The sequence below is a fragment of the Ictalurus furcatus genome, chromosome 22, assembly GCF_023375685.1.
Source record: "Ictalurus furcatus strain D&B chromosome 22, Billie_1.0, whole genome shotgun sequence".
NCBI lineage: Eukaryota > Metazoa > Chordata > Actinopteri > Siluriformes > Ictaluridae > Ictalurus > Ictalurus furcatus.
The window spans coordinates 1,709,725-1,724,746 of NC_071276.1; the positions used below are offsets into that span (position 1 = coordinate 1,709,725).

General features: G+C 40.7%; 1 protein-coding gene and 1 pseudogene across 3 annotated transcripts in view; both read right to left on the reverse strand.

Annotated features, from left to right (window-relative positions):
* LOC128599201 (BOLA class I histocompatibility antigen, alpha chain BL3-7-like) overlaps positions 1–15,022 on the reverse strand; it is a 56,326-nt pseudogene that overhangs the window by 20,917 nt on the left and 20,387 nt on the right.
* LOC128599189 (BOLA class I histocompatibility antigen, alpha chain BL3-7) overlaps positions 1–15,022 on the reverse strand; it is a 36,436-nt gene that overhangs the window by 20,917 nt on the left and 497 nt on the right. The window contains exons 2-9 of one of the 3 annotated variants that reach the window (XM_053610660.1): positions 12,156–12,422; positions 3,765–4,040; positions 2,875–3,174; positions 2,686–2,781; positions 2,264–2,548; positions 2,039–2,170; positions 1,922–1,954; positions 736–1,639 (exon numbers count right to left, since the gene is read on the reverse strand). In XM_053610660.1, the coding sequence (XP_053466635.1) occupies positions 1,635–1,639; positions 1,922–1,954; positions 2,039–2,170; positions 2,264–2,548; positions 2,686–2,781; positions 2,875–3,174; positions 3,765–4,040; positions 12,156–12,422 (1,394 nt within the window). In that variant the 3' untranslated portion in view covers positions 736–1,634. Of the gene's footprint in view, positions 1–735; positions 1,640–1,666; positions 1,822–1,921; positions 1,955–2,038; positions 2,171–2,263; positions 2,549–2,685; positions 2,782–2,874; positions 3,175–3,764; positions 4,041–12,155; positions 12,423–15,022 lie in introns of those variants that run through there. The other 2 variants (XM_053610659.1, XM_053610658.1) reach the window with 2 other exon arrangements.

Here is a 15,022-nt window from a genome sequence, read left to right on the forward strand (position 1 = left end):
ACTCTTCATTTAGTTCATTACTCATGTTTATATTTATTCACACTGATCTCTTTAACGTTTGTGATTTTGTCATATTAAAGAGAAGATTTATTTATTTTATTTTAATAAGCATTTATATGTATTTAAAGTGACACTTTCTGTGTGTTGTACAGAAGCAGGTGTGTGTCACATTGTGGCTGTGTTAAGTTTTTTAAAATTGTAAACAGTTTATGTCTGTATTCAGTCTGCAGCTTCAGTTAAAAGATCAATATTCCCCGTATTCAGAGCAGTCTCAGTCTGCGGTCTCTCCAGGGTTTAACACTCCACTGACTTCCCTTCACACACATCTGAAAACAGCAGACCGGAAACACAAGCTCATGTGTAGAATTTACACACCACGCTGTGATGACGGTTCAAATCTGGTGAACTCTGACCTGAGTAATCATATCACGTGACCTTTTTAGTTTAAAAAAGAAAAGAATAAAGGAATTAAAAAATGTAAGTGCTAATTCTAGCGGTATCGAGCTATCCTGTACTTTACAACACCGCTTTGAAAGATTATAAAAACAACGTGTGTGAAGCAGAGAAAGTTTTGATGGAGGTCATTCTGTTTCCTTTCAACTTCGGCGTTGCGTTTAGCATAACACTATGGGGAGCACCTCTCGCGCGTATATATATATAAAACAAATATGTGCATTTATATATGTACAACTCCCTTCACTAATATTGGCACCCTTGGTAAATATGAGCAAAGAAGGCTGTGAAAAATTCTTTATTGTTTAACTTTTTGAACATTCACAACAATTCTCTGCTCTCATGCATATCAAACAATTGCAAACAAAATATAGGTTTATAAAAACAATTGTAAAATATAGGTGTGCAACTATTATTGGCACCCCTATGAATTCATATGAGAAAAATATATTTGAAGTATATTCCCATTGATGTTTTACACTTTTTTAGTACACCTGGGTGACTAGGAACAGGAAATTGTTCAAGAATTCCCTTAGTCATTCATAACAATGGGTAAGAGCGAGGAATATAGCTGTGATGTGCAGCAAAAGGTTGTTGAGCTTCACACAATGGAAAGTGTCTATAAGAAAATAGCACAAGCATTGAAAATGCCCATTTCACCATCAGGGCAATAATTAAGAAGTTCCAGTCAAATGGAAATGTTATGAATCGACCTGGAATTGGACGTGTGTCTATATCGTCTCAACGCACTGTGAAGAGGACGGTTCGAGTGGATAAAACATCTCCAAGGATCTCAGCTGGAGAACTGCAGAAGTTAGTTGTGTCTTGGGGTCAGAAAGTCTCCAAAACTACAATCCGAAGTTACCTACATCACCACAAGTTGTTTGGAAGGATTTCAAGAAAAATGCCTCTATTCTACTGTACACTTTCCTCAGAGAGGGTTATGCCGCCCCCCTGACAGTGCAGGCGCTGCAGTTCAGAAGCATGTGGTTTGAAAAGATGCCTCGGAGGAAGCATGTGATAGCCTTCACCCTCCCTGGCTGGTAGCAGTCATGTGATAGAGGAGATACCTGATAGGTGGGAATTGGCCATGACTAAATTCGGGAGAAAATAAGGTTGGATTACCCACTGAAATAATGTGTGTGTGTGTGTGTGTGTGGTCCTCATCTTCCTCTCTTCCTTTACCCTAGAGAAACACAGAAAGAAACAGGACCAGCTCTGAGATGAGATTTAATGTTAGCGCAGGCTTTTCTGCTGGATTTTCACTCCACACACAGATCTTTATTCCATATTACACCATAAACAACATCATGTCTTGTCACACAGAGTCACTTTAAGAGTACTTGGAGGAAGAATCTCCTTCAGAGGCTGAAAAAAAACCATGTAAATCATTCAAAGTTAAAACTTGACTAAACAATATTACTAAATCCATGTACTTATGTTACTTAAGAAGTAAAGGCTTACTTACAGGTCGTGGAGGTTGGTGGAACAGACGAGAAGCCTAGGATTAGACAGGTGATAAAAAATATCAAATGAAATATTCATATGAAAACATCATAAGATACAACCCTCTTCCTCCTCTCACCAGAGTTGTTGTTCTTCCTGACCACAGTTCCAACAATGACAACGAGAGCAACGAGAGCCACAACTACAGCAACGATGATACTAATCGGAGCTCCACCTGATCCTCCATCTGATCCTCCATCTGATCCTAGTTCTGTTAAATCACACAGAGTCTTTATTATCTGCTGCAGAAATAAATCATCTTTCAGTGTAAATCTGTAGTTTTATAGGAAAGTGTTTCTCTGACCAGGATTCAGGATTCGGCGCTCGCTCACAGGCAGCACTATCTCCTTCCCCAAGCTGCTGTGCTGAATCACGCAGGTGTAGGTGTGTTTCTGCAGATCCTCAGCTGAGACTGTCAGAATGATTCTCTTCTGGAAGCTTCCATCCTGGTTGGGTAACGTCTTTCTGAGATCCACGTCCTCATGCACGTCCTCTCCGTCCTGCCAGGTGATCATCACTGTTTTGGGGAAGAAACCTGTAGCATGACACACCACCTCTGGAGAGGCGGCTTCTTCCTGGAATAGTGACGCTGTAGGATGAAATGCAGAGACACAGAGACATAAATATTAAAACAGTCTGTGAGATTTATTCTCATCTTTCAGATGAGTATTCCAGTAACATCTGCAACGGGAGCAAAAAGAATAATGAAACTAATCTGGATACCACCTGATCCTCCACCTGATCCTCCATCTGATCCTCCACCTGATCCTCCATCTGATCCTCCACCTGATCCTCCATCTGATCCTCCATCTGATCCTAGTTCTGTTAAATCACACAGAGTCTTTATTATCTGCTGCAGAAATAAATCATCTTTCAGTGTAAATCTGTAGTTTTATAGGAAAGTGTTTCTCTGACCAGGATTCAGGATTTGGCGCTCGCTCACAGGCAGCACTATCTCCTTCTCCAAGCTGCTGTGCTGAATCACGCAGGTGTAGGTGTGTTTCTGCAGATCCTCAGCTGAGACTGTCAGAATGCTTCTCTTCTGGAAGCTTCCATCCTGGTTGGGTAACGTCTCTCTGAGCTCCACGTCCTCATGCACGTCCTCTCCGTCCTTCTGCCAGGTGATATTCACTGTTTTGGGGAAGAAACCTGTAGCATGACACACCACCTCTGGAGAAGACGAGTGTTTCTGGAACACTGACGCTGTAGGACGAACTGCAGACACACAGAGACATATGTCAAATGTCAAAGGCACAGGACAGAAGTGTGTGTGTGTGTGTGTATGTGTGTGTGTAAGATGTAGAGGAGATAAAGTGCTACACAAGGTTATTAAGATGGAGGTATGAACATTAGAGAGTGGAGTACACTTATTAGTACTGCAGTTGTTATGGAAACGCTAGTATTTGATGAACAATAACAGTGACAGAAGTGCAGGTGGACTGAGGGGTAAGAAGAAAAGGTGGAGGTGTCGAACAGATGGTGGAACCCGGGACATATTACTGTGATGGAGCATCACTGTTACCCAAACGCGGAACTGCTGGCCATATCCACAGTGTGTGTGTGTGTGTTGTAGTTAAAGAGTGTGTGATTAATGTGGACACTATCAGAGAGTGTGTGTGTGTGTTCTAGAAAAGGACAGAAACAGACGTGTGTGTGTGTGTGTGTGTGTGTGTGTGTGAGTGTGTGTCTGTGCAGTGCATTACGTTTCTCCTCCATATGCTCATTAGGAATAAATGAGGAAATGAGCAGCAGAGTGTGTGTGTGTGTGTTACAGTTACAGTAACAGAGCAGATCACACACTTTACCTTTCCTCTCCAGAGTCTCTTTGCCGTAAGACAGGTGTCTGTTTATCCACTCAATACACTCTTTCTCCAGGTAGTTCTTCCACTGTATATTATAACCAGGATAATTTTCCCACTTGTTCTTGGTGATCAGAGCTTGAGGTGTCGGAGCGATCCAGGTGAGAGTTCTCAGATCAAAACTGAGATAATCTTCTCCATCATAACCGTACTGACTATATCCTTTAATGGTGCCATCATAGTCACGCTCACAGCCGTACATCACCTGCACTGTGTGAACTCCTGCACACACACACACACACACACACACACACACACACACACACACATACACACACACACAGGTGAGCAGTGATGAGGTTCAGCTGAGCTCCGTCTCCTACTACACCCTCTACTAAAACGCCACACTACACTTTACTCTCCTCTTCATTTAGTTCCTCGCATGTTTATATTTATTTACACTGATCTCTTTAACTTTTGTGATTTTGTCATATTAAAGACAAGATATATTTATTTTATTTTAATAAGCATTTATATGTTTTTAAAGTGACACTTCCTTTCTGTTGTACAGAAGCAGGTGTGAAGTGGAAAAAATGTAAGTGCTAATTCTAGCGGTATCGAGCTATCCTGTACGTTACAACACCGCTTTTTGAAAGATTATAAAAACAATGTGTGTGAAGCAGAGAAAGTTTTGATGGAGGTCATTCTGTTCCCGCCAATGTTCACAGCGGCATCTGACGAAATACACATGCTTAAATCCTAGTGTGACCGCAGGGCCTTACACAGGAGATTAATGTGATCTTCTGTGAGGCCCGAGTATTAAAGTCACCTGTATGCTCTGAGGTTGCCAGATATTTCTCTAATTAATTTGTGTTTAGATCACTGGTGTAAATATATATATATATATATATATATATAATATCTCAAATACATAACAAATACATGTATATTTGTACAGCGCCCGTCACTAATATTGGCACTGTTGGTAAATATGAGCAAAGAAGGCTGTGAAAAATTCTTTATTGTTTAACTTTTTGATCTTTTGTTCAAAACATTCACAACAATTCTCTGCTCTCATGGATCTCAAACAATTGCAAACGAAACATAGGTTTATAAAAACAATTGTTAAATATAGGTGTGCAACATTTATTGGCACCCCTATAAATTCATATGAGAAAAATATAGTTGATGTATATTCCCACTGATATTTTATACTTTTTTAGTACACCTGGGTGACTAGGAACAGGAAATTGTTCAATTCCCTTAGTCATCCATAACAATGGGTAAGAGCGAGGAATATAGCTGTGATGTGCAGCAAAAGGTTGTTGAGCTTCACACAATGGGAAGTGTCTGTAAGAAAATAGCACAAGCATTGAAATTGCCCATTTCCACCATCAGGGCAATAATTAAGAAGGTCCAGTCAACTGGAAATGTTATGAATCGACCTGGAATTGGACGTGTGTCTATATCGTCTCAACACGAAGAGGACGGTTCGAGTGGATAAAGAATCTCTAAGGATCACAGCTGGAGAATTGCAGAAGTTAGTTGTGTCTTGGGGTCAGAAAGTCTCCAAAACTACAATCCGAAGTCACCTACATCACCACAAGCTGTTTGGAAGGGCATGTGGTTTGAAAAGATGCCTCAGAGGAAGCACGTGATAGCCTTCACCCTTCCTGGTTGGTAGCGGTCATGTGATAGCTGATACCTGATGGGTGGGAATTGGCCATGACTAAATTCGGGAGAAAATAAGGGGAAAAATACAGAAATAATTCAGAAATATATTTCCGACTATATAATGATAAACATGCAAGAAAAATGTGCAGAGATTCAAATTAACATCTAATAGTAGCTGAATATATTAATTACTTAATACGGTATATTCAGTAAATATGATGAATATATTTGTGAAACATGATGAATATACTCACTGAACAATTTATTAGGAACACCTGTCACGTATTCTACAAAACTGGATCGAATCCAAAGCTGGGATGGTTTGCTTGGTTTCCTGAGAGTGTCTCCTCAGTCTTCCTGATGCATCCATGGTTGAGGCGTAGTATTCTGTCACGTATTAAACGTTATGAAGGTGAGGACGGATGCATGTGCAGTTAAAGACTTTTATCTGAGAGAGGCAGGCAGACAAATCCAAATCATGAGACAATAGCATGGTGGAAAAAACAGGCAATGGGTCAGGTGATCTACAAACAGGCATAAACCGGGCAAGGCTAGAATCAGAAATGAGAAACGAGAAACAAGGTCAATAAACATGACTCAAAATGAGAAACAAGAAACAACCCCTTGGTAAGAAGATAATACTCAATACTCCGCGCCTTGCAAAGAGACACGAGGGGCTTAAATGACAAACGTAATCAGGGGTGAAACACAAGACAGCTGAAAACAATGATTACACACATACAGGAAAAAACCAATGACAATACAGGGGTGGAGACAGGACATAAACCATAACAAAAGCACGTGTCCGAAGTAAACAAAGTCAACGTCACTGAAGACCCAAAAGCGTCCGTTCGGTAAGAGCTCGCGCATCGGGCTCGCGCTTTGGGTTTCTGAGCACGCTGCAATACTGCAGTGCTAGCTCGAGGGGAGATCGTGACAACACCTGTACATTCATGCAGTTATCTAATCTGCCAATCATGTGGTAACAGCACGATATATAAAATCATGCAAATACACGTCAAGAGTTTCAGTTAATGTTCACATCAAACATCAGAATGGGGGAAAAAGTGTGATCTCTGTGACTTTAACTGTGGTATGGTGGATGGTACCAAATGGGCTGGTTTGAGTATTTCAGAAACTGTTGATCTCCTTTCATTTTCACACACAGCAGTGTCTAGAGTTTACACAGAATGGCTACTTAATATCAGACAGAGACTAATGTAATATAATGCTAATACAACCCCGATTCCATAATAGTTGGGACGCTGTGTAAACTGTAAATAAAAACCATAATGCAATGATTTGCAAATCTCATAAACCCATACGTTATTCACAATAGGACATAGAATCCATATCAAATGTTTAAACTCAGGAAATGTACCATTTTAAGGGAAAAATATGGTAATTTTGAATTTGATGGCCGGAACACATCTCAAAAAAGTTGGGACGGGGCAGCAAAAGGCTGGAAAAGTAAGTGTTACTAAAAAGAAACTGCTGGAGGGTAATTGAGAACAGGTCAGTAACATGACTGGGTATAAAAAGAGGATCTTAGAGAGGCAGAGTCTTTCAGAAGTAAAGATGGGCAGAGGTCCACCAATCTGCGAAAAACTGCATCAACAAACAACAGCGCATCAACAGGAAGTGTTCTACAAACGACAGCACGTGGACAGGAAGTGTTCTACAAACGACAGCACGTGTCCCAAGTTTTTTTTGAGCGTGTTGAAGGCATCAAATTCTAAATGTGTTTATATTTACAAAATACAATTAAGTTGGTTAGTGAAAATATTGAATATCTTTTCTTTGTAATTTGCTTGTATTTTCTCATTTGTAATTTTGTCAGTTAATTAAAGTTTCCGCCAAGTCCTCTAAGGTAGGGAGTCTTTTATATTAAACACTGAGGAGAAAACTGTAACCTGCAACTTTACTAAGCGGAGCTCGTGTAGCACTGAAGCACAGCAGTGCTGTATGAGCACAAACATGTTCATATCCAAAATGCTCCACTGTGTGTAAGGGGCAGGGGAAACTCGTGCTTCTGCTTAGATGTTCATATTTATAACAGTCAGTTTGTGGATTTTATTTTAAATAAACAAAAACATGGTACTGAAAGTTTGCCCCACCCCATCCAATTAATTGAAAAAATAATTGGCCAACGAATCGATTATGAAAATAATTGTTAGTTGAAGCCCTAAACAAAGCACATATTTTTGATTTTATTACATTTTAGAAAAATCTGAACTTTTATGGAAATGGGGTTAGTACTCAATACAATAGTTAGAAGAGTTAGCCTGCATGCTAACAAATTTGGACAATGTTGTTTTACACAATAGATTAGTGCTGCAATTATTATTTTGATAATTGATTATTTTATCAATTATTTTTTCAGTTAATCGATTAGCTGGATTATTTTTTAAAAATATAATAATTACAAAAATTATTTATATAAAAATATCTCTTTTGCCATGAGGTTTTAATCTACTAACTCTATCGCAACACGACTAGCTCTCAACTAGACATAATTAAATATCTAACTGCAGTGCAACTTTACTGACGTTAATCAGATAATCTGTCACAACATTGTCAAGTGTTTATGATGACTAATAGAGCATACTTTTGCATACTTCTGCATGCTTTTTTTGGTAACTACAGTATGAATCTTATCTACGAGCCCTGATTTGTTTTTACCAGACGAATGAAAAATAAAGGCAAGATAAATAACCTGCTGTCTGTCCTGCTATATGAAATACTCTGATGCTAAATTCATTTTATTTTCCACGTGTACACAAAGTGAATCATTTTCAGTGTGTGTGCAATCGACTCAGTCAAGCTTCAGTGTTGACTGTTAGCTTTCGGTGCAAGAATTAGTGAATCAACTCTTTTTGGGATCGACTCTGAAAGCAGGATGGAGACTTTATGACTTCACACAAGATGCACTTGTCATATATCAAGGAGGTAACTCTGGACTTCAGTTCCCATCAGCCACTGCACTGTACTACAACATGTCACATGACCACCTGCACCTGAATCACGTCTCTGGTAACGAGCACACCTATATATAGCCATTGTTTGCACTGCTTCTCTGTCTTATGTTTGTCTTTGACCACTGTGTTCTGTGCACTGTGTCTTGATCTTGTCTTGATCTTGTCTTGATCTTGTCTTGATCTTGTCTTGATCTTGTCTTGATCTTGTCTTGATCTTGTCTTGATCTTGTCTTGATCTTGTCTTGATCTGTTTAGTTTTTGCCACAGTATTATGCCAAGTTGTCTTAGTGTCTTTGTTTTGTTGTTTGATTGTTTATTAAACTGGTTTGAAAATCTGCGATTGCTTCCAAATCAACCTTGAAACGTGACAGAACGTAAGACCTTCAACGGAAGCAGCAGATCACGATGAAGTACGGGGGCGTCACTATGCCACCTATGTTATTGGAGTACTATGCTACGCTACGCCAACAGGAGGAGGAGTACCAAGCTGAGCCACGTAAGCAGCAGGTCACCCAGAAGTACCTGGCCTTCAATCTACCACCTATGTTCACGGAGGACTACGCCACGCCATGCCAACAGGAGGAGGAGTCCGGGTACAAGTGGGAGTCTGTGGTCGGGGCTAGTACCATCTCCCACCCTCCTGCTTGGCTGAGGACGTCGCTCCGCCTTCCTGCTCGGCTGAGGACGTCGCTCTGCCTCCATGTTCCGCCGAAGATATCGTTCCTCTTCTTTGCTGTGCGCCATATATCACTCCCCCTTCCTGCTCCACAGAGGACATCGTTCCCCCTTCCTGCTCCACAGAGGACATCGTTCCCCCCTCATGCTCCATGGAGAGCATCGTTCCACCCTTTGGCCTCATGGACCACCTCGCTCCTCTCCCTGGCCTCGTGGAGAACCTCGCTCCTCTCTATGGCCTCACGGAAATCTTGGGGGGGGGTTCTGTCATATATGAAGGAGGTAACTCTGGACTTCAGTTCCCAGCAGCCACTGCACTGTACTACATGTCACATGACCACCTGCACCTGAATCACATTTCTGGTAACAAGTACACATATATATTAGCCATATATAGCCATTGTTTGCACTGCTTCTGTCTTACGTTTGTCTTTGACTACCGTGTTCCATGTACCGTGTTTTGATCTTGGTTAGTTTATGTTTAGTTTTTGCCAGAGAATTATGCCAAGTTGTCTTACTGTCTTTGTTTTGTTGTTTTGATTGTGTATTAAACTGGTTTGAAAATCTGTGATTGCTTCCAAATCAACCTTGAAATGTTACAGTACTAAAATATTTACTGTGTACACAAAAAATAAATGTAGATTTTATCTGTGCTACTGGTCAAAAAAAGAGTGAAACTTCTTACATGCTAAATGATTCAAATAGCTTTGCTCATCACTGGCAACTCAGGATACAAAGTTTAATAAACATGACCCAACCTGCTACATCACACTTCCACTTTTAGCATTAGCTACAATGCTAGCCAACTTGGCTACTGCTTTTACTGTTTTTCCTCGATGTGTCCACAGTCTGTGTCTCTGTCTCTGTCACACACACACCCTCTCTCAATGTGTCCCTGTAGCAGCAACACACACACTCCACTGTGTGTAGAGTTCAGTCTATGTGTTTATGTGCATGTATGCAGAGTGCTGGATGTGTGTGCGTGTATGTATATACAGTATCTCAGAAAAGAGAGCACACCCCTCACATTTTTGTAAATATTTGATTATATCTTTTCATGTGACAACACTGAAGAAATGACACTTTGCTACAATGTAAAGTAGTGAGTGTACAGCTTGTGTAACAGTGTAAATTTGCTGTCCCCTCAAAATAACTCAACACACAGCCATTAATGTCTAAACCGCTGGCAACAAAACTGAGTACACCCCTAAGTGAAAATGTCCAAATTGGGCCCAAAGTGTCAATATTTTGTGTGGCCACCATTATTTTCCAGCACTGCCTTAACCCTCTTAGGCATGGAGTTCACCAGAGCTTCACAGGTTGCCACTGGAGTCCTCTTCCACTCCTCCATGACAACATCACGGAGCTGGTGGACGTTAGAGACCTTGTGCTCCTCCACCTTCCGTTTGAGGATGCCCCACAGATGCTCAATAGGGTTTAGGTCTGGAGACATGCTTGGCCAGTCCATCACCTTCACCCTAATAAGGGAGGGGATCATGCTCTGCTTCAGTATATCACAGTACATGTTGGCATTCATGGTTCCCTCAATGAACTGTAGCTCCCCAGTGCTGGCAGCACTCATGCAGCCCCAGACCATGACACTCCCACCACCATGCTTGACTGTAGGCAAGACACACTTGTCTTTGTACTCCTCACCTGGTTGCCGCCACACACGCTTGGCACCATCTGAACCAAATAAGTTTATCTTGGTCTCATCAGACCACAGGACATAGTTCCAGTAATCCATGTCCTTAGTCTGCTTGTCTTCAGCAAACTGTTTGCGGAGTTTCTTGTGCATCATCTTTAGAAGAGGCTTCCTTCTGGGACGACAGCCATGCAGACCAATTTGATGCAGTGTGCAGCGTATGGTCTGAGCACTGACAGGCTGACACCCCACCCCTTCAACCTCTGCAGCAATGCTGGCAGCACTCGTACGTCTATTTCCCAAAGACTACCTCTGGATATGACGCTGAGCACGTGCACTCAACTTCTTTGGTGGACCATGGCGAGGCCTGTTTTGAGTGGAAACTGTTCTGTTAAACCGCTGTATGGTCTTGGCCACCGTGCTGCAGCTCAGTGTCAGGGTCTTGGCAATCTTCTTATAGCCTAGGCCATCTTTATGTAGAGCAAGAATTCTTTTTTTCAGATCCTCAGAGAGTTCTTTGCCTTGAGGTGCCATGTTGAACTTCCAGTGACCAGTATGAGGGAGTGTGAGAGCGATGACACCAAATTTAACACACCTGCTCCCCATTCACACCTGAGACCTTGTAACACCAACAAGTCACATGACACCGGGGAGGGAAAATGGCTAATTGGGCCCAATTTGGACATTTTCACTCAGGGGTGTACTCACTTTTGTTGCCAGCGGTTTAGACATTAATGGTTGTGTGTTGAGTTATTTTGAGGGGACAGCAAATTTACACTGTTACACAAGCTGTACACTCACTACTTTACATTGTAGCAAAGTGTCATTTCTTCAGTGTTGTCACATGAAAAGATATCATCAAATATTTACAACAATGTGAGGGGTGTACTCACTTTTGGGAGATACTGTATGTGTGTTTGTGTGTGTGTGTGTGTGTGTGTGAGAGAGAGAGAGAGAGAGAGAGAGAGAGAGAGTGTGTGTGTGTGAGAGTGTGTGTGTGCGAGAGTGTGCGTGTTTGTGTGTGTGTGTGTGTGTGTGAGAGAGAGAGAGAGAGAGAGAGAGTGTGTGTGTGTGTGAGAGTGTGTGTGTGCGAGAGTGTGTGTGTTTGTGTGTGTGTGTGTGTGTGTGAGAGAGTGTGTGCATGTGCGAGAGTGTGTGTGTGTGTGTGTGTATGAGAGAGTGTGTGTGTGTGTATGTGTATGTGTGAGAGAGAGAGAGTGTGTGTGTGTGTGTGTGTATGTGTGAGAGAGTGTATGTGAGTGTGTGTGTATGTGTGTGTGTGTGAGAGAGAGTGTGTGTGTGTGTATGTGAGTGTGTGTGTGTGTGTGTGTGTATGTGTGTGTGTATGTGTGTGTGTGTGTGTGTGTGTGTGTGTGTGTGTGTGAATGTGTGTGTGTATGTGATTAAAGGTGTGAGTGTGTTTACCTGTAGTGTGATTAAAGCGCTGCATCAGTGTATCCACATTGAATTTGAAGATCTCCTCATTTTCCTGCAGCACCTGTGTGTATGTGTTCCAGTAATGTGGATCATCAGCGTCGATCTTCTTTATCCACTCCGTCTTTGGGATCTTCTTTCTGATCTTGCTGTCGTAGTACTCATACTGCACTCCATCCAGCTGACTGAGAGCAGTGAATTCTGGGAAATTTATTCCTGGTGTGACTCCAGTGTAGAAGACCTGCAGAGTGTGTGTGACTGAAAAAGAGTAAAAATGGACATTTACATTGTTTTAGTAACTCATCACATCATAAAATCACCCATAATGAGTCAAGTCCAAAATTATGACTCATTAATACAGAATATCAATGATTTATAACTGCATAAAACAATGGCAATAAAATTAATAAACATTATTTACATACAAATTCCTTAAGGCCAGACATCATTTGTCACGATCTCACTGACAGATGGCGCTGCGGCGTCGACGTGCACGGACAGCTGCAGAGCGCGCGTGCACGAGATTACGTAATGAGGACTGTTTCCTATGGACACATGCCTTTGTTTTGGTTTTGGTTCTCTTACTGTTCAGGTATTGGTTGATATTCGAGGGTGTGTCATGACTGGTCCCAGCTGTCTGTATTCAAGCATGATTATGTTTGTTATTTAAAGCCCTCGTGTTGCTGTGCACTTCGCGCAGTATTAAATGAATGTATATGTGAATATGTTTAAGATGTCACTGAGCAAAAAACTACAGAGTGCAGGTCGTTACAGAAAGTGGAAACAGGAGATGAAAGGGAGGGGTTTATGTCTCACACACACACACACACACACAAACCCAATATGATTAGATTATTTAAAATTTCTACCAATTTTAACCAAATAATGATAAATGATATTGTTGTTAATATTACGCTAGTTGTATAATAATTGTTCCTGGCCCCTTGAGTTGCACATCCAGACATTTTTCTCTTAATTATTTGTGTACAGAAACTGTTAAAACTGTTATCCCTAATAAACCTCATGAAATTAGCCACTGCAGAGCTACAGGAGGAATGTTTTACAGATTTCACTGTCAGTGGTAGAACAATGCTATTTAAAGATAATTGTGGAAGAACATTTCAGAACATGGATTGTGCTGCATCACATCTCCACCACACACCATACAAAGTAATCACTGATATGAGGCTCATCTTCTCAAAGAAAGCTCAAATAGAACAACTACAGTAGACAGATAAAATAAAATAATGTCAGTGCTTAAACATTTATGGACCTGACAGTATATAAACAGCTCATTCAGATCAGATACGATTCTACATAATGGTTTTTTTGGGGGGTTCCCTGTCTCTGCCTCTAGCAGAATAACACACTGGATCACCAGGTACTAGGAAGAAGTGACAGCTTTGAAAGTTTGAATTTTCTTATCTGCACTGATGGTATTTATTTCTTATCTCATTTCATCATTGAAACAGACTATCAAATTATTATGAATATATTTGTTTTCATCATGTTCCCTAAATGTATAATAACATTCCTGCACTTTTAGTTATTCAGACAGAGGTGAAGTTTAATAATCAGAACTGTCTGTATCTATGAAAATGTTCTAGTGATCCAGTGTGTGTATTTCTGCAGATTTTAAATATTTTTAGGAGTTTTCTCTTGCTTTCACGTTATTACAGCTTTACACATATGTACTTTACATATGATCTGCTGTCTTTGTAGTAGAACACTGAATAAAGGGGTTAGTTATTGGGTGGGCAGGACAGGCCCAAATGTTTGTCTTACCCACCCAATAACAACTTAGGCAAAGACAACATTAATATTTAGTTTTTTACTATTTGTATATTGGTTAAAAGTAATCTGAGGCGGCTGTGTGTTGAGGAAGTTTGAGGAAGGGCTGTATACTGCCCCAAACAATCACAAAAAATTGCAGTATTTTTATGTTTTTATTGGCTGGAAGCAATGGTGCATTCTACACTCACAGGGCGGCTGTAGTCAGCCAGCTGACAGTCACACGTGATAACATGCAGAAACATTTGTGTGCAATACATAGATTTATGGTGCCTGTAACGAAGTCTGTTAGTGGCTCCAGCAGCAATGTTTGTGATGTGACTGACTCTGCTTCAGAAATAACATCTACCTCCACCTCTGTCCGCCGAAATCACGCTGTCGGGGTATCGAAATACTGGACTAAATTCAAATGCACCATCCAAGCCAATATTAGCTACCCTAAATGTGCACTTGGTTCCATAACACAGTCATCTAATGCTGGATGGTACCGTTCGAGACCATGTGAGAGCTCCTTTTGAATTCTGTCATGGGTTCTTTTTGTCCCTTTTTGTCACTGTATGTTACACCAAAGAGTCATTTAGTGACATTGGGCCAAGAAAAGTCCATCAATAGTAGCCTAGATATTTGGTAGTTTAGAATTTGTTAGGACTTTTGCTTTAAAAAAAAAAAAAAAAAAAACAGACGCTGCACTTGTGTAGATGATATTGTATCGTTGAAGCAGTATTCCCTCAAAATATTTTTTTTCTAAACTCAATACAATGTAATACAATCCAATCATTAAAAAACGTAGAAACTAGTTGTAGTAATAGTTAGTAGTTTATTGTCACTGCATTTTAAATTGAACGTTTTTGGCCTGAAATATCCTTTGGCAAACATATATATGTTACATAAGGACACTTCGGTATGTGGACATGAGTCATGAGGACAACCCGCTCTACCACGTGATCCACAGCCGCCCCATGAAATGAAAGTAACTTGTTGTCCTCCTGTTTATTAGCGTTTCATAATAAACACTGATAGTTATGGAGATATTGAGGTTCACCGGCTGAAATAAACATAGTTAGTAT